We start from the raw sequence: 23,822 nt of genomic DNA, 5'->3' as shown, positions 1-23,822 counted from the left end.
ATTTTACTCTTTTTGTTCTAGTCATAAACTGTCAGTGTTCTCCTCATCTCAAAGTTCAATTTGTTTTCTAGCAGTTTACCCTTTCAAATATTGTTTAATAACAATGTTAGTAGTATTGTTATGACAATTCAACAGAAAAGGAGAAACAAGTGGTCCATTGCTTTTGCTATACTGAGCAATCTCAGGCTGCATGGTGCCCTTATTGGGCAAGTATGCAGGACTTTCTCTTCCTCCATCCACTGGTTGAAGGGCATAACGCACAGGTTCTGGGCTGGGCTGGTAGCACATAAGAACTAATTTATGCTTATTGTACCACTTCTCAATCAGATGAAAGCACACTGATAATTTTATCCAACTTGTCCCAGCAGCCCTTCCACACAAGAGCCACACTTGTTCCAAAGCTCTAATTTATTGTCCATCATCAGAAGATACAATATCAGTTTGGCTTCACTCTTTGCATTAGAAAGAGCTTAATCAACAGAAGAAAGGCATTTGTCCTTGACCTGTATAATTTGATAAGGGAGCATGATGCCACATGCAAGAATCTATCAGTGCAATCTGAAAGGGGGACAGAGAACAGGAGCTGTTTAAAGTGGAACATCTAGTGATGTGGGTTTTCTTGAAGGCCAAGTACCCAGGAGGACCAGGCTTGCCTCAGTTTTGGAGACTGTAGTTTTTGTTTTGTAACAGTAGTTCTTTACCACAATTAGCTAATTTTAAATCTTTGTCAATGTAGGGATCAGGAGGTTGTGGCACTCCCAAAAGTATCTGGGAAGAACACACCTAAGAAATGGTAAGTGATAAAGGAAGCAGCCTCTACCCATCATATTTTTCCAAACTAGATTTAGTCACGAGGCACTTTGGAAACCATATAACAAATTGTGGAATACCTTCATTAAATTTGTGTTCAGGTAGCTCACATCAGTCCCTGCCAGAGATCTCAAGGCTGAGAATAGTGTTAGAGATCAATCATACCATTTACAGTCCTATCAGTGACTTTACTCTCTAACCTGGACAGAAGCCGTTGGCAGTACTATAGATATCAGAAGGAGTGCCTGATCTTATTCAGACATATCATTGTTAGGTTTAGCTCACACAGTAGGGCTGTAGACTGAAGCCAATTGCTATCCAAAGATAGGAAAGGTAGTAGTGATAGCACACAGAAAAAGCTGCTTGTATCCTGAACTACACCTTGATTTTTCCTGCAGGCAGGCAGGTTTATGTCCCTTCTATAGGAACCAGGCAAACAAACTAAAGTGGTCACTCCCCCATTGCAGGATCCTCTATTAGGATTTGCTTCTGGCAAAGATGAGTTCCGAAAAGGTTAGGGTTCAACATGGATAAATGACTGAAGAAAGAACAAGTGATTGCTCCAAAAAAAAAATGTATTTCACACAACACAGAAGGTAAAATTATGTATCATACCTAATAATTTTCTTTCCATTAATCATAGTTGATCAATCCATAGACTAGTGGGTTGTGGCCATCTACCAGCAGGTGGAGATAGAGAGCAATCCTTTTGCCTCCTTATATGTGGTCATGTGCTGCAGGAAACTCCTCAGTATGTCGATATCAAAGCTCCATCCGCAGGACTCAGCACTTAGAGAATTACACCCACAAAGGGACACTCTGGCCAGCTCACCACCGCCGAAACGGGGGAGGGGAATCAACCCTGCTCATCCCCACACAAGTGGGGGAGGGGAATCCGTCCAGCTCATCCCAGCAGAGCGGGGGAGGGACACCACACCCGCTGTTGCGGGGGGGGATCTGGCTTATCCTGCAACCGCAACCGCGGGAGGAGCTGACTGACCCTAACACCGCCGAAGCGGGAGGGGTACAAAGCTGCCCTACAGCCGCACGAAGCGGGAGGAAGCGCCGGCAAAATTTAGGTCTCAATCCAGCCCCGTAAAACGGAGGAGAGAGGAATGCAGCAGCTCACTGTAACACAAAATCGTCTCAACTCCTGAAGAATCCAATTGAAAAAACTTGAACACGAAGTTCTCCTGAACAGGAACTGAAGACTAAACGTGAACCTGAAATGCAACCAGAATATAAACAGTACAGATATCTGGGAGGGGCTATGGATTGATCAGCTATGATTAATGGAAAGAAAATTATCAGGTATGATACATAATTTTACCTTCCATATCATCATGCTGATCAATCCATAGACTGGTGGGATGTACCGAAGCAGTACTCACCCAGGGCGGGACATAGAAATCCCTGACTGCAACACTGAAGCTCCAAACCGGGCCTCCGCCCGAGCAGCCACAGCCAAGCGGTAATGTCTGGAGAAGGTATAAGCCGATGCCCAAGTTGCCACCTTACAAATCTCTTCCAAGGAGACGGACCCGGCCTCTGCCATCGAGGCCACCTGTGCTCTAGTGGAGTGAGCCTTCAGCTGAATAGGCGGCACCTTCCCCGCGGCCACATAAGCCGCTGCAATGGTTTCCTTGACCCATCGTGCCACTGTAGGCTTGGCAGCCTGCAGACCCTTACGAGAACCTGCGAACAGCACAAACAGATGATCCGACTTCCGGAAATCATTGGTCACTTCCAAGTATCTGATGATGACTCGTTTCACATCTAGATATTTGAGAGCAGAGCACTCCTCTGGGTAGTCCTCCCTACGAAAGGATGGTAGACAGAGCTGCTGATTCACATGAACGCGAGAAACAATCTTGGGCAGGAAGGAAGGCACTGTGCGAATAGACACTCCTGCCTCAGTGAACTGCAGAAAGGGCTCTCGACATGATAGCGCCTGGAGCTCGGAAACTCTTCTGGCTGAAGTGATAGCCACCAAAAAGACTGCTTTCAATATCAGGTCTTTCAGAGATGCCCTCGACAAGGGTTCAAAAGGCGGCTTCTGCAAGGCTCTTAGCACCAGATTGAGATTCCACGCAGGTACCACTGAGTGCAGAAGAGGGCGCAGGTGATTAACGCCCTTGAGAAAGCGCACCACATCTGGCTGCAAGGCAAGGGAAGCACCCTTCAGGCGACCCCTGAAACAAGCCAGAGCCGCTACCTGGACTTTAAGTGAACTGAGCGACAGGCCTTTCTCCAGACTTTCTTGCAGGAACGCCAACACTGAAGAAATTGGAGCAGTGAATGGAGAAAGAGAGCCTGCCTCATACCACGATGCAAAGGTACGCCAAACCCTGGCGTAAGCAGTAGAAGTAGAGCGCTTCCTCGCTCTCAGCATAGTGGCGATGACCTTGTCTGAGAAGCCCTTCTTCCTCAGACGCTGCCGCTCAATAGCCAGGCCGTAAGACCAAAGGGGGAGGGATCCTCCATCACCACGGGACCCTGATGCAACAGGCCCTGCTCCGCTGGCAGCCGCAGAGGGCCGTCCACTGAGAGCCTGATCAAGTCCGCATACCAGGGACGTCTGGGCCAGTCCGGACCCACCAGGATTATCCGGCCCGGATGCTTTGCCACCTGGCAGGGCCGTGCCTAGGGTCTCTGGTGCCCCCCTGCATCGAACGACTAAAGGCTCTCCAGAGATGGCTTTACCCTCTACACGATGATGGTAAGCACTAATTGCACTAAGGTGATTCCTTACTGAGTTGGTCTTGAGGCCAGACTCTGATAAGTGCAGAAGGTATTCAAGCAGGTTCTGTGCAGGACAAGAACAAGGTTCTAGGGCCTTGCTCTCACACCAAACGACAAACCTCCTCCACTTGAAAAAGTAACTCTTTTTAGTGGAATCCTTTCTAGAGGCAAGCAAGACGCGGGAGACACCCTCAAACAGACCCAAAGAAGCAAAGTCTACGCCCTCAACATCCAGGCCGTGAGAGCCAGAGACTGACGGTTGGGGTGCAGAAGCGCTCCGTCGTTCTGCGAAATGAGAGTCGGAAAATACTCCAATCTCCACGGTTCTTCGGAGGACAACTCCAGAAGTGGAGGGAACCAGATCTGACGGGGCCAAAAAGGCGCTATCAGAATCATGGTGCCGTGGTCTTGCTTGAGCTTCAGTAAGGTCTTCCCCACCAAAGGTATGGGAGGATAAGCATACAGGAGGCCAGTCCCCCAATGGAGGAGAAAGGCATCAGACGCTAGTCTGCCGTGTGCCTGTAGTCTGGAACAGAACAGAGGCAGCTTGTGCTTGGTCTGAGAGGCGAAAAGGTCCACTGAGGGAGTGCCCCACTCTCGGAAGATCTTGCGTACCACTCTGGAATGGAGCGACCACTCGTGCGGTTGCATGACTCTGCTCAGTCTGTCGGCCAGACTGTTGTTTACACCTGCCAGGTATGTGGCTTGAAGAAGCATGCCGAACTGGCAGGCCCAACGCCACATCCCGACGGCTTCCTGACACAGGGGGCGAGATCCGGTGCCCCCCTGCTTGTTGATGTAATACATTGCAACCTATTGTCTGTCCGAATTTGGATAATTTGATAGGACAGCCGATCTCTGAAGGCCTTCAGTGCGTTCCAGACCGCTCGGAGCTCCAGGAGGTTGATCTGAAGATCCTGTTCCTGGAGGGACCAAAGTCCCTGGGTGTGAAGCCCATCGACATGAGCTCCCCACCCCAGGCGAGATGCATCCGTTGTCAGCACTTTCGTGGGCTGCGGAATTTGGAATGGACGTCCCAGGGTCAAATTGGTCCGAAGTGTCCACCAGTGCAGCGAATTGCGACAACTGAGGGACAGGCGGATGACATCTTCTAGATTCCCGGTGGCTTGGCACCACTGGGAAGCTAGGGTCCACTGAGCAGATCTCATGTGAAGATGAGCCATGGGAGTCACATGAACTGTAGAGGCCATATGACCTAGGAGTCTCAACATCTGCCGAGCTGTGACCTGCTGAGACGCTCTGGTCTGGGAAGCGAGGGACAGGAGGTTGTGGGCCCTCGCTTTGGGAAGAAAGGCCTGAGCCGTCTGTGAATTCAGCAGAGCTCCTATGAATTCCAGAGATTGGACTGGCTGGAAATGGGACTTTGGGTAATTTATCACAAACCACAGCAGCTCCAGGAGGTGAATAGTGCACTGCATGGAACGGAGAGCCCCTGCCTCCGAGGTGTTCTTGACCAACCAATCGTCGAGATATGGGAACACGTGCACTCCCAGCTTGCGTAGATACGCCGCGACTACAACGAGGCACTTCGTGAACACCCGTGGGGCAGAGGCGAGCCCAAAGGGCAGCACACAATACTGAAAGTGCCGTGTCCCCAGGCGGAATCTGAGATACTGTCTGTGAGCTGGCAGTATCGGGATGTGAGTAGAAGCGTCCTTTAAATCCAGGGAGCATAGCCAATCGTCTTTCTGAATCATGGGGAGAAGGGTGCCCAAGGAAAGCATCCTGAACTTCTCTTTGACCAGGTATTTGTTCAGGCCTCTCAGGTCTAGGATGGGGCGCATCCCCCCTGTTTTCTTTTCCACAAGGAAGTACCTGGAATAGAATCCCTGCCCTTCCTGCCCGGGTGGTACGGGCTCGACCGCATTGGCGCTGAGAAGGGCGGAGAGTTCATCTGCAAGTACCTGCTTGTGATGGGAGCTGAAGGATTGAGCTCCCGGTGGGCAATTTGGTGGAGTGGAGGCCAAATTCAGGGCGTATCTGCACCGCACTATTTGGAGAACCCACTGGTCGGAGGTTATAAGAGGCCACCTTTGGTGAAAAACTTTCAACCTCCCCCCGACCGGCAGGCCGTCCGGTACGGACACTTTGATGGCGGCTATGTTCCCACGGATCCAGTCAAAAGCCAGTCCCCGGCTTTTGCTGTGGAGGCGCAGGGGGCTGCTTAGGCGCACGCTGTTGACGGGAACGAGCGCGCTGGGACTGTCCCTGTGCCTGACGAGGCCTTCGGGCCAGCTGGGTGTACCTATGCTTGCTGTAGGCGTAGGGCGCAGCCTGCCTGGCCCGGGAAAAATGTCCACCTGTAGAGGTGGATGCTGAAGGCGCCCAGTGGGAGAGCTTGTCGAGGGCGGTTTCCCGCTGGTATAGTTGGTCCACCAACTGCTCGACCTTCTCGCCGAAAATGTTATCCCCCCCGGCAAGGGACATCCGCCAGCCGTTGCTGGGTGCAGTTGTCCAGGTCAGAGGCACACAGCCAGGAGAGTCTGCGCATCACTATACCTTGGGCCGCAGCTCGAGATGCCACATCACAGGTGTCATATATACCCCTGGACAGGAACTTTCTACACGCCTTCAGCTGCCTGACCACCTCTTGAAAAGGCCTGGACTGCTCCAGAGGGAGCTTATCGACCAGGTCCGCCAGTTGCTTCACATTGTTCCGCATGTGAATGCTCGTGTAGAGCTGGTACGACTGGATGCGGGTCACGAGCATGGAAGATTGGTAGGCCTTCCTCCCAAACGAGTCCAGAGTGCGAGACTCCCGCCCCGGGGGCGCCGAGGCGGTATCTCTCGAACTCCGTGCCCTTTTGAGAGCAGAGTCCACGACCGCCGAGTCATGAGGCAATTGGGGCCGCATTAACTCTGGGTCAGAATGGATTCTGTATTGGGACTCCGCTTTCTTGGGAATGGTGGGGTTAGATAATGGCTTCTGCCAGTTCCGAAGCAGTGTCTCTTGGAGAACATTGTGCAACGGTACCGTGGAAGACTTTCTAGGTGGTGATGGATAGTCGAGGACCTCGAGCATCTCAGCCCTCGGCTCATCCACAGAGACCACGGGGAAGGGAATGCATATAGACATATCCCTGACAAAGGAGGCAAAAGAGAGGCTCTCAGGGGGCGAGAGCTTCCTCTCCGGTGAAGGAGTGGGGTCGGAGGGAAGGCCCTCAGACTCCTCTGAGGAGAAATACCTGGGGTCTTCCTCCTCCCCCCACGAGGCCTCTTCCTCAGTGTCGGACATGAGCTCTTTCAGCTCAGACCTGAACCAGGCCCGTCTCGACTGCGAGGAACCACGTCCTCGATGGTGGCGTCGAGTGGTGGACTCCCGTGCCGGCGGGGATGAAGCTCCCTCCATCGACATCACCTGTGTGGCGGTCGACACCAGTACCGCAAGCAGCATCGGAGGCCTCGGCATCGGGCTGGAGCTCGCCGGCGCCTCCATCAACGGCGCCGGGGGCGCAAGCACCCCCGGAGTCGGCAAGGCCTGGCGCATCAGCCCTTCTAGAATCTCTGGAAGGATGGCTCGGAGGCACTCGTCCAGGCCCGCTGTCGGGAAAGGCAGGGGGGCCGGTGTGGGTGCCGGAAGCTGCTCAGGTCCAGGAGACGGTACCGAAGCACCCATGGACTGACGCAGCGATACCTCTTCGACCAAGGGGGAACGCTCCTCTTGGCACTGCCGTTTCCTCGGTGTCGATTCATCTCTGGAGGCGCCGGAACTAGCAGTTCCGTGAGCCGTGGGCGACCGATGCCGATGCTTCTTTGTTTTCTTTCGGTGCCCATCATCGACGCTCAGTGGCAGAGATGAAGAGGAGGTAGAACCCCCCCGGCCTCGAGGGATCGGGTCTGACAGGGTTCGGTCCCGATGGCCCTGGGTAGAGGGAGTGGCCGGGGCCGATTGCCCGCGGGGACGCTCACCCCCGTCGTCGCCGGAGGTCTGGCGGGCCAACGGTACCTGTGCTCCTGGGGTCGATGCCATCGTCGGGGTCGATTTCATCGACATCGGTACCGGTACCGAAGACCCGGCCGTCGACGGGCCGGCGTAAGTTCCAAAAAGTTGGTCCCGACGAACTTGCCTTGCCACCTGTGTCCGCTTTCGCAATCCGAGACACAAGGTGCACGTCTTGGTATTATGCTCCGGGCCAAGGCACTGGAGACACCAAGCGTGAGTAGCTGTTTGCGAGATGTGCCGGCCGCACCGACCACACTTCTTAAATCCACTCGGGACCTTTGAGGACATCGACGGAAAAATCGCGTCGGCGAAGTCAAAGTCGTCGATGGTGGCGGTGAAAAGCACACCGAAAAAGAAATGACCGAGCGGCCACAAGGCCGCAATGAAGCGCCCCCGTGCTAAGACGACGAGGGGACAAACTTTTTTTTTTTTTTTTAAAGATAAGAAAAGAAAGAAAAGAAGCGCGAACGCGCAAGAAAAAGAAAATTTGCGGCACCAAGAGAGAGACGGTAACACGTCTCTCCTCAGCGCGGAATCGAAAAAAACTGAGCAGGAACGGTCGCGCACGGGCGGGAAGACGGCCGCGCATGCGCGGTGGGCTTGCCCTGCGTGCGGGACCGCCCACGAAGTTTTGTTCCGGTTGGTGGGGGCTGCCATGGACGTCAACCCAGTCGTGAGAACAAGCAGCCTGCTTGTCCTCGGAGAAAAATAAATTGATTTAACGCTAATAAATGCGTCACTGCATAGCGCTAGGTTCTGAATGCAGAGTAACAGCGCTTTGTGAAATAAAAGGCTTGTAATTTCCTGTGGCAGGACTAGGGATTTAGGAAAACTCTTCATGTGGGGGGGTGGGGGGGGGGAAGAGGGGCCTCATCACATGAAGCATTGAAGTGGTTGCTTGGATCCCTTTTCCCTTTTGTAGGAATTACACTTTTTCTCACCTCGACACATGTCCTTTTTTTCTCCCCTGCTTCTTGGCTTCAGGTGCCGATCAATTAACAGCCTGCTGATGAGGTGTGAGACTTGTCCCTGCACTTCAGCACTGCCTGCACGTGACCCTGCCTCTCACTTCAGACCTGCTGTCCGCTCTCGCTAGCGGCCTTCACTTTTCACCTCTAGGCTCCAACCAGGGGCTGCATAAAGCAGATGCAGCTGGGACTTGAGAGTTGGGATCGCACTAATTGGAGCTAGTGCCACTCCTCCTATCCCGCGGGAAGGCAGCAGGGGCGCATACGCATAGGCGCCAGCGCGCCAACGCGGTAAAGCTTATTTTTTAAATACAACTCGACGGCAGCACCGCAGGCGGCGCCCTTGAAGGCAGGCGCCCCCTGCGGTGCTTACCTTGCTTACTGTGTTTGCACGGCCCTGCCACCCGGTCTAGCACCCTGCCCAACATGGGCCAGGGCGGGAACACATAGAGAAGCTCCAGTGTCGGCCACTGTTGGAGAAGAGCATCTACTCCCAGAGATCGAGGGTCCCATCCTCTGCTGAAAAAGCGCGGCACTTGGCAATTGGCCGATGACGCCATCAGATCTAGGTTCAGCTGGCCCCAGCGCTTCGTGATGTCCATGAACGCCTGAGCAGATAGCTGCCACTCTCCGGGATCCAAGGTATGGCGACTGAGAAAGTCCGCCTTGACATTCATGACTCCCGCAATGTGGGCCGCCGACAGCTGTTCCAGGTTCACTTCCGCCCACTGGCATAGATTCATGGCCTCCTTGGCTAGAGGGGCGCTCTTGGTACCTCCCTGGCGATTGACACAGGCCACAGCTGTGGCATTGTCCGACAGGACCCGTATGGCTTCAACGCCAGTACCGGGAGAAACTCCAAAAGCGCCAACCGAATGGCTCTGAGTTCCAGGAGGTTGATAGACCACTTTGCCTCTGCAGGAGACCAGAGCCCCTGCGCTGTCCTTCCCAAGCAGTGGGCTCCCCAGCCCGTCAAAGAGGCGTCCGTCGTTACGACAACCCACTCCGGGGTCAAAAGAGGCATTCCTGCGGACAGCTTGTCTGGCCTCAGCCACCAGCTCAGCGCCTTGCGCACCGCTGGATCCAACAGCGTAATCCATCGTGGCCGTCATAGAGCCCAACAGCTGCACATAGTCCCAAGCCCGAAGAGGAGAGGCTACTAGGAACTGGTCCACCTGAGCCAGAAGCTTGACAATCCGATTGTCTGGCAGGAACACTCTGCCCACTTGGGTGTCGAAACAAACTCCCAGATACTCCAGGAACTGAGTTGGGCGCAGCTGGCTTTTCTCCCAGTTGATGATCCACCCCAGGGAGCTCAAAAGAGCAATCACCCGGTCTGAAGCTCTGCCGCACTCTGCATAAGAGGGGGCTCGGATCAACCAGTCGTCCAGATAAGGATGGACTTGTACTCCTTCCTTGCGTAGGAAGGCCGCGATGACCACCATTACTTTGGAGAAGGTCTGCGGAGCAGTAGCCCGAACGGGAGGGCTCTGAACTGGAAGTGTCGGCCCAGGACTGCAAAACGCAGAAAGCGTTGAGGAGGAGGCCAGATGGGAATATGCAAGTAAGCTTCCTTGATGTCCAAGGATGCCAGGAACTCCCCTGCCTTCACTGCTGCTATAACAGAGCGGAGAGTCTCCAGTCGGAAGTGTCGAACTTTCAAGGCCCGATTGACCCCTTTGAGGTCGAGGATAGGCCGCACAGAACCTCCTTTCTTTGGTACCACAAAGTAAATGGAGTAATGTCCCTTGCCAAGCTGATCTTCTGGCACCGGAACGACCGCACCCAGGCGGATCAGATTGTCCAAAGTCTGCTGCCACAGCTTTGACCGGAGACTTGCAGGGAGAGTGCACAAACCCGTCTCTTAAGGGTCGGCAGAACTCTAGCTTGTAGCCGTCTCTGATGACTTCCAGCACCCAAGCGTCTGAAGTTATCCTGGTCCACTCGCCCAGAAACAAGGATAGGCGTCCTCCAATCTGCTCTGAGCCATGGACCAGGGCCCCGTCATTGGGTAAGAGACCCTGGGGGAGGACCGGAGGACGCACCTCCGGGACGGCGGTCTCTGCGAAAGGAATGCTGCTTGGGGGAGAAGTTCCTTTTGAAGGAAGAGGGGGCAGAGGAGCCCGACTTGCCCGGGCGATACCGACGGGCTTCCTGAAACCGTCCTTTGGAGGAACCAGGGCAGGCACCACTGGCCCGAGCCCTGACCTCCGGTAACCTCTTGCCCTTAGATGTGCCGAGATCGGTCACAATCTTGTCCAGCTCGACCCCAAAGAGCAACTTGCCTTTAAAAGGCAACTTAGCCAGGCGAGACTTAGAGGCGTGGTCTGCAGACCAATGCTTCAGCCAAAGCCAGCGCCGTGCAGAGACTGTCTGAGCCATACCTTTAGCCGAGGCTCTCAAGACATCACACAGCAAGTCTGTCAAGTAGGCCAAGCCCGATTCCAGGGCCGACCAATCAGCCCTCAAGGAAGGATCCGAGGGGGAAGCCCGCTGCACAATCGTCAGGCAGCCGCAAACTGAGGCCTGCAAACTTAAAGCAGCCGCCTCGGACGACTTTAAAGCCACCTCCAATCATCTGTCTTGGGCGTCCTTTAGGGCCGTGCCACCTTCCACCGGCAAAGCCGTTTTCTTAGTCACCACAGTGATGAAAGAATCCACGGTAGGCCAAAGAAAGGCCTCCCGTTCACCTTCAGGCAGAGGATAGAGGCGGGACATAGCCCTAGCCACTTTAAGGCTCGCTTCTGAGAAATCCCATTGAGCCAAAATCAAGGTGTGCATGGCTTCATGCACATGGAAGGTTCTAGGCGGGCGCTTCGTCCCCAGCATAATGGCAGAGCCAGCAGAGGCTGAGGGAGAGACGTCCTCCGGAGAGGAAATCTTCAAAATGCTCATGGCCTGCACTAACAGGTTGGGCAAATCCTCTGAGCGAAAGATTCGCGCTGCAGAGGGGTCATCCGCTCCATCCGAGCGGGAATCCGTCTCCTCCAAGGAATCCCCAAAGGACCGTTGGGAGAACTCAGATATGCTGCCCTCATCTATATCAGAGGCGACCGAGTCCTCTAGGGCCTGGAAATCCACCTGAGGGCGTTTGCTTCCGGAGGCCTCAACCCCTTTATCAGACAGGGGAGCAGGGGCAGCGTTTTGCATAAGAAAAGCCTGATGCAGCAGCAAAATGAACTCAGGGGAGAAACCCCCCCAAACTGTGCACTTCTGCAGCCTGGGCCACGGCCCTAGACGCACCCTCAACCGGCGCTCGCAAGAGTGGGGGAGAAACATGCTGCACATACAAAATGGCGTCCGGCGTGAAACTCCAAGGAGCCGCGCGGGAAGAACGGCGCTTAACCACTTTCTTGCCGTCGCCCGAATCAAGGGCGACCATAGCATTAACGTCTCCCACCTCGAGGGCGGCCCAAGAAGAAGCCGTCCGAGCAGACTGGCCGGCCAACATGGAGGGGGCGAGCAGCGGGGGATGGGCGCTTATGGTAGGAAAAACCGCCGCACCGGAGGAAGAACCGGGACACTGACTGGACTCCAAACTGACGCCCAAAAAAGGCGATTCAGGCTTTGAAACCCCCGCATCCCCGCTAGAAGTGCCCACGCGGTCCGGGGAGTGATTCTTCGTGCCTTCACCCTCCGACGCCATAAGCCACGTGGAGACCGATCGGGGAACCCCCTGCCCGCTACAAAAGGTAAAAATTACCTGCTTCTCGCTCCGAGCTGTAACGAACTGGTGTCCCAGTGAGCAGCTGCAATAAACGCTGATATAAACGTTGAAATAAACGCCCTTAAAGGACGTTCAAAATTTTATTTATTTATTTTTTTAACGGAGCCAGCGGGAGGGGGGAGAAAAGGAGGGACCTGGCACCACCAGGTTTGCACTTGCTCAAGAAGAGCCCTCAACCCCAGGTACTCAACAAAACCTAAGAATTAGGCTTGGAGACCCAGCCAGAGCTGCTGCTGTGTGTGACCACCACCTGCTGAGATAGAGAACATACTGAGGAGTTTCCAGCAGCACATGACCACATATAGGGAGGCAAAAGGATTGCTCTCTATCTCCACCTGCTGGTAGATGGACACAACCCACCAGTCTATGGATTGATCAGCATGATGATATGGAAGCTCAATTTTCTAAAGGAAAGATTACAAACTGAGTGCAGCTGGGAGTGGCTACAATATGCATTTCCCCCTTCTCGTTTTTATTACATGGAGACAAAAGGACTTAACTGAGAAACTCAAAACTTCTGGGTAGGGGAAGGCACAAGTGCTGATTCATTATGTACTGTTAATAGGGCTTCCCAGAATGGGTATTACTTAGCCTGATGGGGAGGGCCTCCTGAACCCACTTATATCTCTCTTTCCTTATAGGTGGAGCCCCTATGAGGAGAGCTTTCCTTCTGGTCCAGTGGAGAGGACTACAAAATTAACAGTACATAATGTAGTTCATGGTAGGAATTTGGGCAGGAAGAAACCTGCACCAAAGGAGAACAGAGCTGCGGGGGTACGGGGCCTTTAACAGAGCTGCTGACAAGGTAGTACAATGGAGGCTGTTCTTACTAGCTAGAATCAAGTGCAATTCTAGCTGTTTGTCCAGCAAGATTTTCTCCACAAGCATATTAACTAGAGAGAACTTGTATTTTTACCACTCTTCTTCTCCTCACACCTAGGATTCCATCGCCAATTAGCGAACGGGTGACCCTGCCAGCACTAAAGCAATCTTTGGGAAGCAACTTTGCAGAGCATCAAAAGAGAACTCAAGCAAAGAAAAGTCGAGTGTGGCGTACTGTCCTTTAATCTGCCTCAAAGTAAATGTTACCCCAGTCATCTTGCCCCTGTAGTTATTCATGTTATCCCTGCTGCTAGGAACTAGCTCTCAATACATCCATGGGTTTAGAAAAAAAAAAGCGATTTTATCTGTCTATCATGTGCAGCTTACTGGCTCCCTCAATCAGTGGCACAGTAGAGTACAGCATGGCTCAGCTTCCCTCTGTTAGGCTGTGGCATAGCACACTGTTAAAGAATTTTTAAAAAACAACCTTGGGGTCAATATTCAGCCATCAGCGGTAAGTGTTTTTTTACTCACCGCTGACAGCATTATTTCCAGATATTCAAAGCTGGGACCTGTGCAGGATTTGGCTTTGAATATCCAGTTATTTTAAGCCAGCTAACATATAAAGATAGGATAGACATTTACATGGTCCCATTTATGCACTAACCCTGGCCGCTTAAGTGATGAACATCAGCACTTAAGCAGCCAAGTGCCGACTCCACTCCGGAAGTCCCCCAAAATAGTCGGCTTTGTGTTCAGCAGTAACCACGATATTCAGCTGCACTAAGCCAGTTAAGTGCCACTCAATATTAGCAGCTAGCCTCAACCAAGTGATTTAACTGGTCAGCAATTGGCTAAACAGTTTTGAATTTCGGGCAGTTTAATTTTGCAATTTTACTGAATCAGAAACAGCACCACTCAGATACAATTCACAGATTTTCATTCTCTCTTTTCTCATCTGTGCAGACCTTTTCCATGCCACAGAGGCAACAATGTTTAGAAAAGAGCTGAAAAATAAAGAAGCCAAAATCTGGAACAATTTATAATAAAGTAAAGCATAACAAAACAGTGCAGTGTTCATGTACAAAATATCAGGAAGTGCTGGGCTGCTTCAGAGTCACCAAAAAGCAAGTAATTGATTAGCAGTAGCTTATCAAGGAAATGAATTAAGTCTAAGGTCAGGATTTCAGGAAAGTAACGAGATGACTAGAGTATTTCAGCATTTCCTTACACCTGGATTCAAGTGAATTACCACGCTGCAGCTGGAGCATCTGACTTGCTTCTTTCACATCAAAGAGTGGGAAGGTTTTTAATACGTACACAGCTTTCTTTGCATAATCAAGGAAGAATCATTTCTCAGAAGTTGTCACTCTTGGGATGGATACCATGAGTAAAGGGGAATGCTCTGGAGACTTGAGAACCTACTGTTCAGTATCTCTGGTTGCTATCAGCTATTGGCACTGAATTTTAGGAACAGTTCTTAACATCCTTTAAATACCTCCCCCCTCCAAAAAAAAAAAAAAAAAAAAGTACAGTGTATTGCACATGAAAAAAGGACTGTGCCTTACCATATAACTGAAGCTAGACTTAGGTTCTGTTTAATGGAGAACGGCAGGTCACACTGGTTCCCGCCACAACAGTGAAAGCCAGGGCCAGTCTCACCTGTACCTGGCCAGAGGCCTCCATGCAAGCTACAGCTATGCTGTGAAATGTTTACAGAGTACACAGTGTGTGTCCAGGAATACTAAATCTGGTGAAAGTCTAAGAAACAAGTTAATACTCTCCTATCCTAACCAGTCCGATTTTGCAATAGGAGTCTAGAAATACATTCGTCTGTGAGAAGACAAATCCCAACTCTTCTCGTTCCTCATTCTGGTATTACACAGAATTATGTAAACAGCTCCGAAGGTGTATGTAAAGCAGGTCCACCAAGATAGCAGATGATAGCACAGAGGCTAAATCTAATTAGCAGTCCATTCCCAGAAATAAAGGCAGCTTCTCTCCATAGTCCCTGTCAATCCCATGCTTCCTATGCAGCTGAAAGGCAGGCTTGGCGAATGCTTAGTGCCCAGGTGTTGAGGAGTGCTGTGATTGAATGTTTGTCTGGAAGCTGCAGAAGTTTTGATGTCATATACCGATACACAGACTGCAGGAATGGATTGGCCTCTGGAAAGGAAGAGAGCCAGGTTACAGTAGCAATGTTACACCATGCTCAAAAATACATTTCGGCTCTCCAGGCATGGTTGAATGGTGTCAATTATTACACACACTATCCCATCATTTCCAAAGCTGAGACACAAAATTAGACACTGTTTTAGACAGCAGAATTGGTCACCTAGAGATATCGAAATGTGAGAATTAGCGTTTTCATTTCTGTGTTTTTCCCTTTACTAGCACAAGACTCCTATGTAAAATGAGTGGTATCCAATCTGCAGACTCTAATACAATGTATCTGACAATGAAAAGGAAAAAGCCAAGCACATTACCATACTGCCTAGGGTTGTCTACCCACAGAGGGCTCTGATCAGGATAGTCAGCCGGGATGCTCAGCTGCAGTGGTGGTACACTCGGGAGGTCCTTGTCATCTAAAACAAAGAGTTCCTGTAAGTTGCAAATATATGCAGAGGACTGTACAGATCTGCCAAGTTGTAAAGATCTTCCTTGCTCTACAAAGGAGTAGCTTCTAGCTTCTGAACAGGATCATAAGAACAAAACAATCACACTGATGGTATCATGGCTCTTTCTACAGGCTTACAGAATGTATGTTTAAATACTTTTTATTGGCGATTCAAAATAATAGACCACAAATTGGAACGTGACTGATATAGATCATTGCCGATACAGTTCTTTTAAGATAAGTGGTTACATAAGAACTATAGAACAGTTCAACCAACTTTTTTCCCTTTTCAGTATGTCCCCCCCCTTAAAGCTAGGAGGACTGGACTCTTATAACCTCCTACTGAGTTTGAGAAGAGGGGGAGGGAACCCATGCTACTCTCCTTCCCCTCCCTACTCACCTCCCCCCCCCCCCCCCCCCCCCCCAGCATCATTCAGATATACCATTCCATCCAGGCACCCCCCTCTCACATTATTCAGGGTCCCAATGTATTTAATATGAGACTACATCCTGTAGGAATCAGATTATGTACATATGGTTCCCATATTTGCAGAAAACGCCGTTTACATTTAGGAGACAATCTTGCATCCCTGGCCTCCCATGTTGCTAGTATCTGATTCCTCCAACTCTAATATGATGGAGATTCCTGAGAAACCCAAGACTGCAATATACATTTATGGCCTAACAAACTCAACTTATGAAACAAAAAATGTCTTCCCTTTCCTCCCATCTCTGAACACATTACCTTTACCAGCACCTCTGGCATCAGAGGGACTCATATCTTCAATGTCTGGGTCAAAAATGTCACTACCACATTCCAAAAGTGCTGCACTCAAGAACAACTCCAGACTGTATGAAAAGGAATTCTCTTCTCCCTGACACTATACACTGTGGACAATCTAGTGCCCTCGCTTTAAATAGCTGAAGTTGGGAAAAATATGCCCCGTGTAGTATCCTAAAATGATTTTCTCTCAAAAATGCACCAGTAGCCACCTGGGGAATTCCCTTTATCACAGATAATAGGTCTCAGTCATGCAAACTATGCCCAAGTCTGACTCCCATCTAGTTTCATGTCATCAAGTCTTTCTTCCTCGCCAACACAAGGGCCTTGTGGATACCCGAAACACACAGTCTAGGATAGAGCTCAAAAATTTCTTCAAATGTTCCCCCACATGAGCCCCTAGGGTCTCCTTACTTAAACTCTGAATATAATGCTTAATTTGACAATATGTGAATCTATCCCCCTACTCAATTCCTATTTGCCCCTGAAGATCTTCCAGGATCCTCAAAGAACCAGCTTGAGCAAGCATATGCTCCAACAAAACAACCCCCGTCACTGCCCAACAAACAAAGGTCGCATTATCCATTACAGGAGAAAATGCCAAGTTCCCCGAATTGGTAGCTGATCTGTAATGTTTGGTAGCTGATCTGTAATGTTCGGTTTCCTCCTAACAACTGAATAAGGGATCTCCACACATCCCGCAAAGGTCTAAGAATTACAATCCTGCCTTAGGAACCCGAAATCTGTTTACAGGGAACTCGTAATAAATAATTCAAGTGACATGTAGCTAAAGAGGTTGACTCATAGGAAGTTGGTGTATAATCTTGACCATTCTACAGCCAATCATTTAAATGCCTTATTAAATATGCATAGGTGTAAAGTTTTAAATTTGGTAAACCCAAACCCTCATTCTGCCAATTACCTAATAACCATGGGTAACATTTTTGCTTTCTACCCAGCCCAACAACATTTAGAAACCATTCTATACAAATGATCTAAGTCTTTTTTTTAAATAATCTAAGGGGGAAAACCTGAAAGATGTACAGCCATCTGGGGAATACCATCATACGAAAAACTTATTCTACCAATCACAGAAACCAACAGATGCATCCAACCCTTCAGCTACTGACCTATAGAACGTAAAAGCTTAGCCACATTCTTGGAGTACAAACCCCCTGTCTGCATCCCTAGTTGGATCCCCAGACAGCAGAATGTACCATATGCCCAACGTAAGGGGAAATCAGCATCCCAAAGTCTCTTTACGGATGCTTCCTATGGAAGTGCTTCAGACTTCTGCAGATTTAAATTAAAACCTGCAAAGTCCTCATATTCTACAAAACTTTCCCAAAGCTTTTTGAATGATCTGCAAAGGTCTATCAGATGGACTGGCCACTGTTGGAAACAGGATTCTGGGCTTGATGGACCTTCGGTCTGTCCCAGTATGGCAACACTTATGTACTTATGACTAGCAGATCATCTGCAAATGCTGTAATTTCAAAGACATGTACCCATCATAAACACTCATGATTTCTCGGTTAGCATGTATGTCCCTTAGCAAAGGATCCAACGTCAATATAAACAATAATGGTGTAAGTGGGCATCCTTGCTGTGCCCCAAGTTTATTTAGGTTTTACTATCCCGCCCTATGGGAGATCTTCATAGTGGCATACAATCTAAAATATAGGAACGAAGAGTATAGCAGCATGATGACGTGACATGAGCGGTAGAGGGGTGGAACTACAATTAGAGACAGAGCAGTGGGAAAGGAAAGAACAAAAGGAGTGCTACAAATGCATCCAGGATTCACCCCAGGAGTTCGCAAAACTAGTAAAAGGTGCCTGAGAATAACTACATCTTCAGATCGGTCTTGAATTTATCTAAGGAAATCTGCAAGCGAAGAGAGACTGGGTGGGAATTTCATAACTGAGGACCCTGAACTGAGAACATTACCTATCTAGAGTGTTCATAGACTATAGCAGTGGTTCCCAAACCTGGTTCTGGAGGCACCCCAGCCAGTGGAGGCACTGCATGCAAATCTCTTTCATGAATATTCATTGTGGGTATCCTGAAAACCAGACTGGCTGGGGTGCCTCCAGGACCAGGTTTGGGAACCACTGCACTATAGGGAATCTTCCAAAACTCGCCCCATTCACACACACTTTAGCTCTTAGAGAGGCATACAAAGTGTGAACTGTTGTCATAAAATGATCCCCAAATCCTTAGGAATTTAAAACTGCATATAAAAAGTCCCAAAGAAACCTATCAACTGGATCTCCGCATTAAAACAAATTAAGAGAGATGGCTGAGAGACCCATTCCCTGTATTCCAAGTATGTCAAGATTTTACAAATATTTTTCACTATAGATGTGTCTTTAACGAATCCCATTTGTGTTTCATGAATGAGTGATGGCAGCACCCTCGCCATCTTGTTGGCTATAACCTTCGCAAATAACTTTGTTTCGAAAACTCAGTAGAGAAATTGTCTATAGGATTCTGGAAATCTTGTATCCTTCCTGGGTTTGGATAGTACTATTATATGAGCCAGATTTAAATCTCCATGTAGGGACCTCCAAGTCCAACAACACATTAAACATATTGGTCAAAAGAGCTACTACTTCCACACCCGTACGTTTGTAGAATTCTGCCCTAAAACAATCAGATCTTGGTGCCTTGAGAAGCTGGCTCTGCTCCCTCGTCACCAATGCAGGCAAAGAAACTCCTTTCAAATACTGTTCACCTTGCAGACCTTCTTCTCCGGGTGCAACATACAGCTGCTCATAGTATTTTTGGAAGTAAGTGCTTATCTCCCTATCATTGTGGACTAACTTACCGGTTTTGTCAAACAAGGTTGCTACCTGCTTTGGACCCTCTCTATTCGAGACTAGACAGGCTAATAACTTACCCCTCCTTATTCCCATTCTTATATAATTGATATCTTTAATAAGCAAGAAACTTGGAAGCCCTCTGATGTAATAGTTTGCTTAACGCTGTCTGTAAACCTAAAAGATATTAATCTATCTTACTCAAGGACCTCCCAACTTATTGACACATGGTACACACTTGCCTCTCCAAATGCTGAATTTCACGATCCCTTGCCTTTTTGTGGTAACAGACATAGCTTATAATCTCTCCCCTTAATACCTCCTTGGCTGCCTCCCAGTACAGTTTGGGTTGTTGCTCAGATTCAGCATTCTGCACTCTGTAATCTTGCCACTTGGATAGCGGTTTATCTGTAAAAGTTCCATCCCTATACAACCATAAAGGAAATCTCCATTGTCTTCCTTCTTGTGAACTTAAATGCCACTCCATCCAAACAATAGCATGGTCTGAGATCTCATAAGGACCAATCTCCACCCTATTAATGGATGACAATGTCCTCCGAGATAAAAAAGTAATCAATGCGAGGGTGGGTGGAGTGTGCCCTAGATAAATGTGTGCAATCACAATCCAAGGGATGCAAAACCCTTCAGATAGCGACTAGATTCACTGCACAGGTGTGGGAGCCCATGGAGCATATTGATGGCTTCCAAGCGAGGATTATATGATTTATCTAACTGTGGATCCCACACTGAATTGAAGTATCCTCCAATTATAACAGATAAGTTATCTCTGGGAAATTCACCTAACAGCTATTTATAAAATAGCTTGCTGTACTGATTAGGAGCATATGAACTACAAGACTACCTTCATCCTACCAATAGTAACCTAACAAATCACCAACAGCCCCTCGGTATTCACTTACACTGGCTGAATATTATCTACCAATCCTTTGCGAAACATAGCCACACCTACTTTTTTAGTTTAAGTACATAAGTACTGCCACACTGGGACAGACCAAAGGTCCATGAAGCCCAGCATCCTGTTTCCAACAGTGGCCAATCCAAGTCACAAATACCTGGCAAAATCCAAAAAAAGTTCAATACATTTTATGCTGCTTATCCCAGAAATAAGCAGTGGATTTTCCTCAAGTCCATTTAATAATGATCTATGGACTTTTCCTTTAGGAAGCTGGCCAGACTTTTTTTTTAAACCCTGCTAAGCTATCCGCCTTTACCACATTCTCTGGCAACGAATTCCAGAGTTTAATTACACGTTGAGTGAAGAAAAATTTTCTCCAATTCATATTAAACGTACTACTTTGTAGCTTCATCGCATGCCCCCTAATCCTAGTATTTTTGGAAAGAGTAAACAAACGATTCACGTCTACCTGTTCCACGTCACTCATTATTTTATAGACCTCTATCATATTTCCGCTCAGCCGTCTTTTCTCCAAGTTGAAGAGCCGTAGACGCTTCAGCCTTTCCTCATAGGGAAGTCGTCCCATCCCCATCATTTTCATCGCCCTTCTCTGTATCTTTTCTAATTCCACTATATTTTTTTTGAGATGTGGTGACCAGAACTGAACATAATTCCACACACCCCAACCATCTCTTCCTGCCCATTCCCCTCCCGCTCCCCCTACCCCCCCTCAACAGCCTAACCTTGTTCCCTCCTCCCCATAACACTTTCCCCAAAGGAAACGTCTCCAAAAGGAGACAGATTACGTGTGGATGCCCCTCCCCCCAAGAAATCCTTCACCAAGCATACCCTATCTCCAGATTCCTAAATTATTACCTATCCAAACTTATTCACTGCAACTAGTATCCTATGGATCTCTAAAAGTCTTTCCCCATCTGCTCGTTCTTCCCTTTCATCTACCCCTAATGCTCCAGAACCCTCTGTCCTTTATACCCAAAAAAGGAAAACACACCCTACCCTCCAAAGAGTAAGAAACCCTCTTCCCACTTTATGTAACACATTACCTATAAATATCTGTTGAAATGCCTCATCCTATTGTGCTTACAGTATAGGTTTCCTGAACCTAGGCATAGTACTACACAAGAAAACTGTCTCCCAACTGGGGTCTTCAGTAAGACCATATACAAAATTCCACCGCTTCCAATATCCCCCCTGAACATATCCACCCTCCCCATCCACCAGCCTACAATAATCAGAAAAATAAAATATACTGAATGGAAATGAATTTAGTGAAATGCCATCAGCATAGAAGTACAAACAATGTTTCATATCTATGGTTCAAACATTCATATTAATTTTAATATGTCTAGCAATGTGCTAAACATCCTCCTCTCTATTTAAGCCAGCACTCTTGCAGTGGTGTGTTTCACTTTAAAACTATCCCCCCCCCCCCCCAAAAAAAAGGGGGGGGGAGAGGGGGAAGATGGGGATGGCTCACTTCACACTACAAAACAATTGTGTATACTTCATCCATACACGGAATTGGAAAAGTCTCCTGTATATTAGGTAGACTTTTAAAAAATATATTAAAACTGGTCACAGTACCACATAATGGAATACGCACCTCACATAAAACTTGTGAGGTTAGCTACAAAATTCCACCATTTCCAGCGTCTCTCAACCCAAACTCCATCCTCCCTTTCCACTAACCTGCAACAGTCAAACAAACAATGCATAGAGGATGAAGCTAAAAAATAGTGAATAGTAATCCTTGTGTAACAAAAAAAAACTTAGGCTTATGTCTAGTATAGTAACTCTCATTCTCCTTATGATATATTGCCATTCCACCTTCTAAATAAATTGCTCTCAGTGCTAAAGCAGCAACCTTGTTGTGGGATGTTTATACTTTGATCCACAGCATCCAACCACTGTGCATTTTAGGGCCTACTTGGTGTGCGCTCTCAAGCCGAAGGGGGCCCAGATTAGCCAAAAGCTGCAATTCTTTTACCATGTCTCCAAAAAAGCAATAATATCTTTTGCCTCCATTGATTCAGGGACTCCAACCAAACTAAGATTATTTCTCCTTGAACAATTGTCTAAGTCCTCAACCTTTTCCTCCAGGATTGTGATTTTGGACAGAATCTGAGTCTGCTCATCTGTTACCTCCTGGATTTAATCTTCCAGAATGCTAAGAACGCTTGTGCACTGCTGAACAGCAGTTTGTCGTTCGCACACCTTAAGTGTACCTCTGCACTTTCTCCTCTTTTGTGCAGTGTACCACAAGGTTCCATTCTTTCACTCCTCCTTTTCAATATTTTCTTGGGCTCCCTAGCTCGTCTCATCCAAAGTCTCATCATGAAATTCCATTTTTATGTGGACGATATCCGCTTGGTTTCCACTCACGAATCACTATTGCCAAAGCTTTCCTCACTTCAAATATGCCTTGACTCTATTGAACAATGGCTTTCCTCCAATTGTCTGGTCCTCAGCCCTTCCAAATCTGTGGCTATGTGGGCCATCTAGGCGCTCCCAGTTCTGCACCCACTTTAAAAGGTACCTCTCTTAAGCTTGTAGACTTCCTATGCTATCTAGGAGTCATCAGAGATTCCTAACTTTCACTTGCCCCCTAGATTCCATCTGTTGTACTCTCCTGTTTTTCTTTCTTCTGCTCTATTTGTGCTCTCCGTTCTTTTCTAGATGATGATGCTTGTGCCATACTCCTCCATGCTCTAGTCATTTCTAAACTTGATTGCTGTAATGTTATATATGCTGATCTCCCATCCATATTCATCAAGAAGTTGCAGTCAGTCCAGAATACAGCTATTTGCATTCTATCAGGTGTCTGGGATTTTGGTCATATCTCCCCTGTACTTAGCTTCAACGGCTACCAATTACTTTTCCTATTCAATTTCCTAGAGGATATTTGAATTTCCTAGAGGCCTTGGACTATCCACATGTAGATGAAAAGACAACAGTGTCAGAACAAGTTGACATTTGGAATACACACAGCCAAGACTTTAGAGAAAACAGCACCACTAAAAAAGGTCTTATGCCCCACTCACAAACGCTCACTTTGGTTTTCTCCAGAACTTCAGATCCTTAAACGTGAAGGACGAAAACTGGAAAGGAGATGGCGCAAATCTCACCTGGATGAAGACAGGCTAAACTGCCGGAAGCACATAGCAAAGTACAGCCAAGCCTTAACAGCAACCAAAAAACAGTATTTCTCTCAATGCATTGCACAGGCTGCCAATTCAACCAAGCAGCTGTTCAGTACAGTAAACAGCCTACTGTAACCCCCACAACAAAACCAGCCTGCCCAGTCTAACCTGAACTGCAATGATTCTGCTGCATACTTTATCAACAAAATGAAAAGTCTCCACCAGGATTTATAGGCAATCCCACACAGTCAACAAGGGGTGCACAAACTCGCCCCCTCCTAACAGAGGCAGATGGAACACTTTTAACCTAATGACAGAGGAGAGCCTTGACAAAATCCTAAGAGACCTTTGACCAACTACCTGCTCCCTCGATCCCTGCCCATCAAAGATAGTGCAGAAGGCAAGTATGGGCCTTATAGAAGGCACCAAAAAATTGTGAACACCTCTCTTTCTAATGGGCAACTACCAGCAGCATTAAAAAGGGCAGTGGTT

The 23,822-nt window shown here is 48.5% G+C and overlaps 2 protein-coding genes across 5 annotated transcripts in view; one reads left to right on the top strand and one right to left on the bottom strand.

Moving 5' to 3' along the window:
- LOC115480918 (coiled-coil domain-containing protein 74A-like) overlaps positions 1–13,382 on the top strand; it is a 91,433-nt gene extending 78,051 nt beyond the window's left edge. Inside the window, exons 9-10 of the mRNA XM_030219903.1 lie at positions 737–793; positions 13,152–13,382. Of these exons, the coding sequence (XP_030075763.1) occupies positions 737–793; positions 13,152–13,278 (184 nt within the window). The 3' untranslated portion in view covers positions 13,279–13,382. The remainder of the gene's footprint in view (positions 1–736; positions 794–13,151) is intronic.
- Positions 13,383–14,057: 675 nt separating this feature from the next.
- MED15 (mediator complex subunit 15) overlaps positions 14,058–23,822 on the bottom strand; it is a 212,635-nt gene continuing 202,870 nt past the window's right edge. For all 4 annotated transcript variants that reach the window (XM_030219026.1, XM_030219028.1, XM_030219027.1 and 1 more), the window contains 2 exons: positions 15,520–15,618; positions 14,058–15,199 (listed from right to left, as the gene is read on the bottom strand). In XM_030219026.1, coding sequence (XP_030074886.1) covers positions 15,063–15,199; positions 15,520–15,618 — 236 coding nt within the window. In that variant the 3' untranslated portion in view covers positions 14,058–15,062. The remainder of the gene's footprint in view (positions 15,200–15,519; positions 15,619–23,822) is intronic.

The sequence above is a fragment of the Microcaecilia unicolor genome, chromosome 11 (assembly GCF_901765095.1).
Source record: "Microcaecilia unicolor chromosome 11, aMicUni1.1, whole genome shotgun sequence".
Taxonomy (NCBI): Eukaryota; Metazoa; Chordata; class Amphibia; order Gymnophiona; family Siphonopidae; genus Microcaecilia; species Microcaecilia unicolor.
The sequence above is the reverse complement of the archived record's forward strand: the minus strand, read 5'-3'. Positions and strand labels throughout refer to the sequence as shown.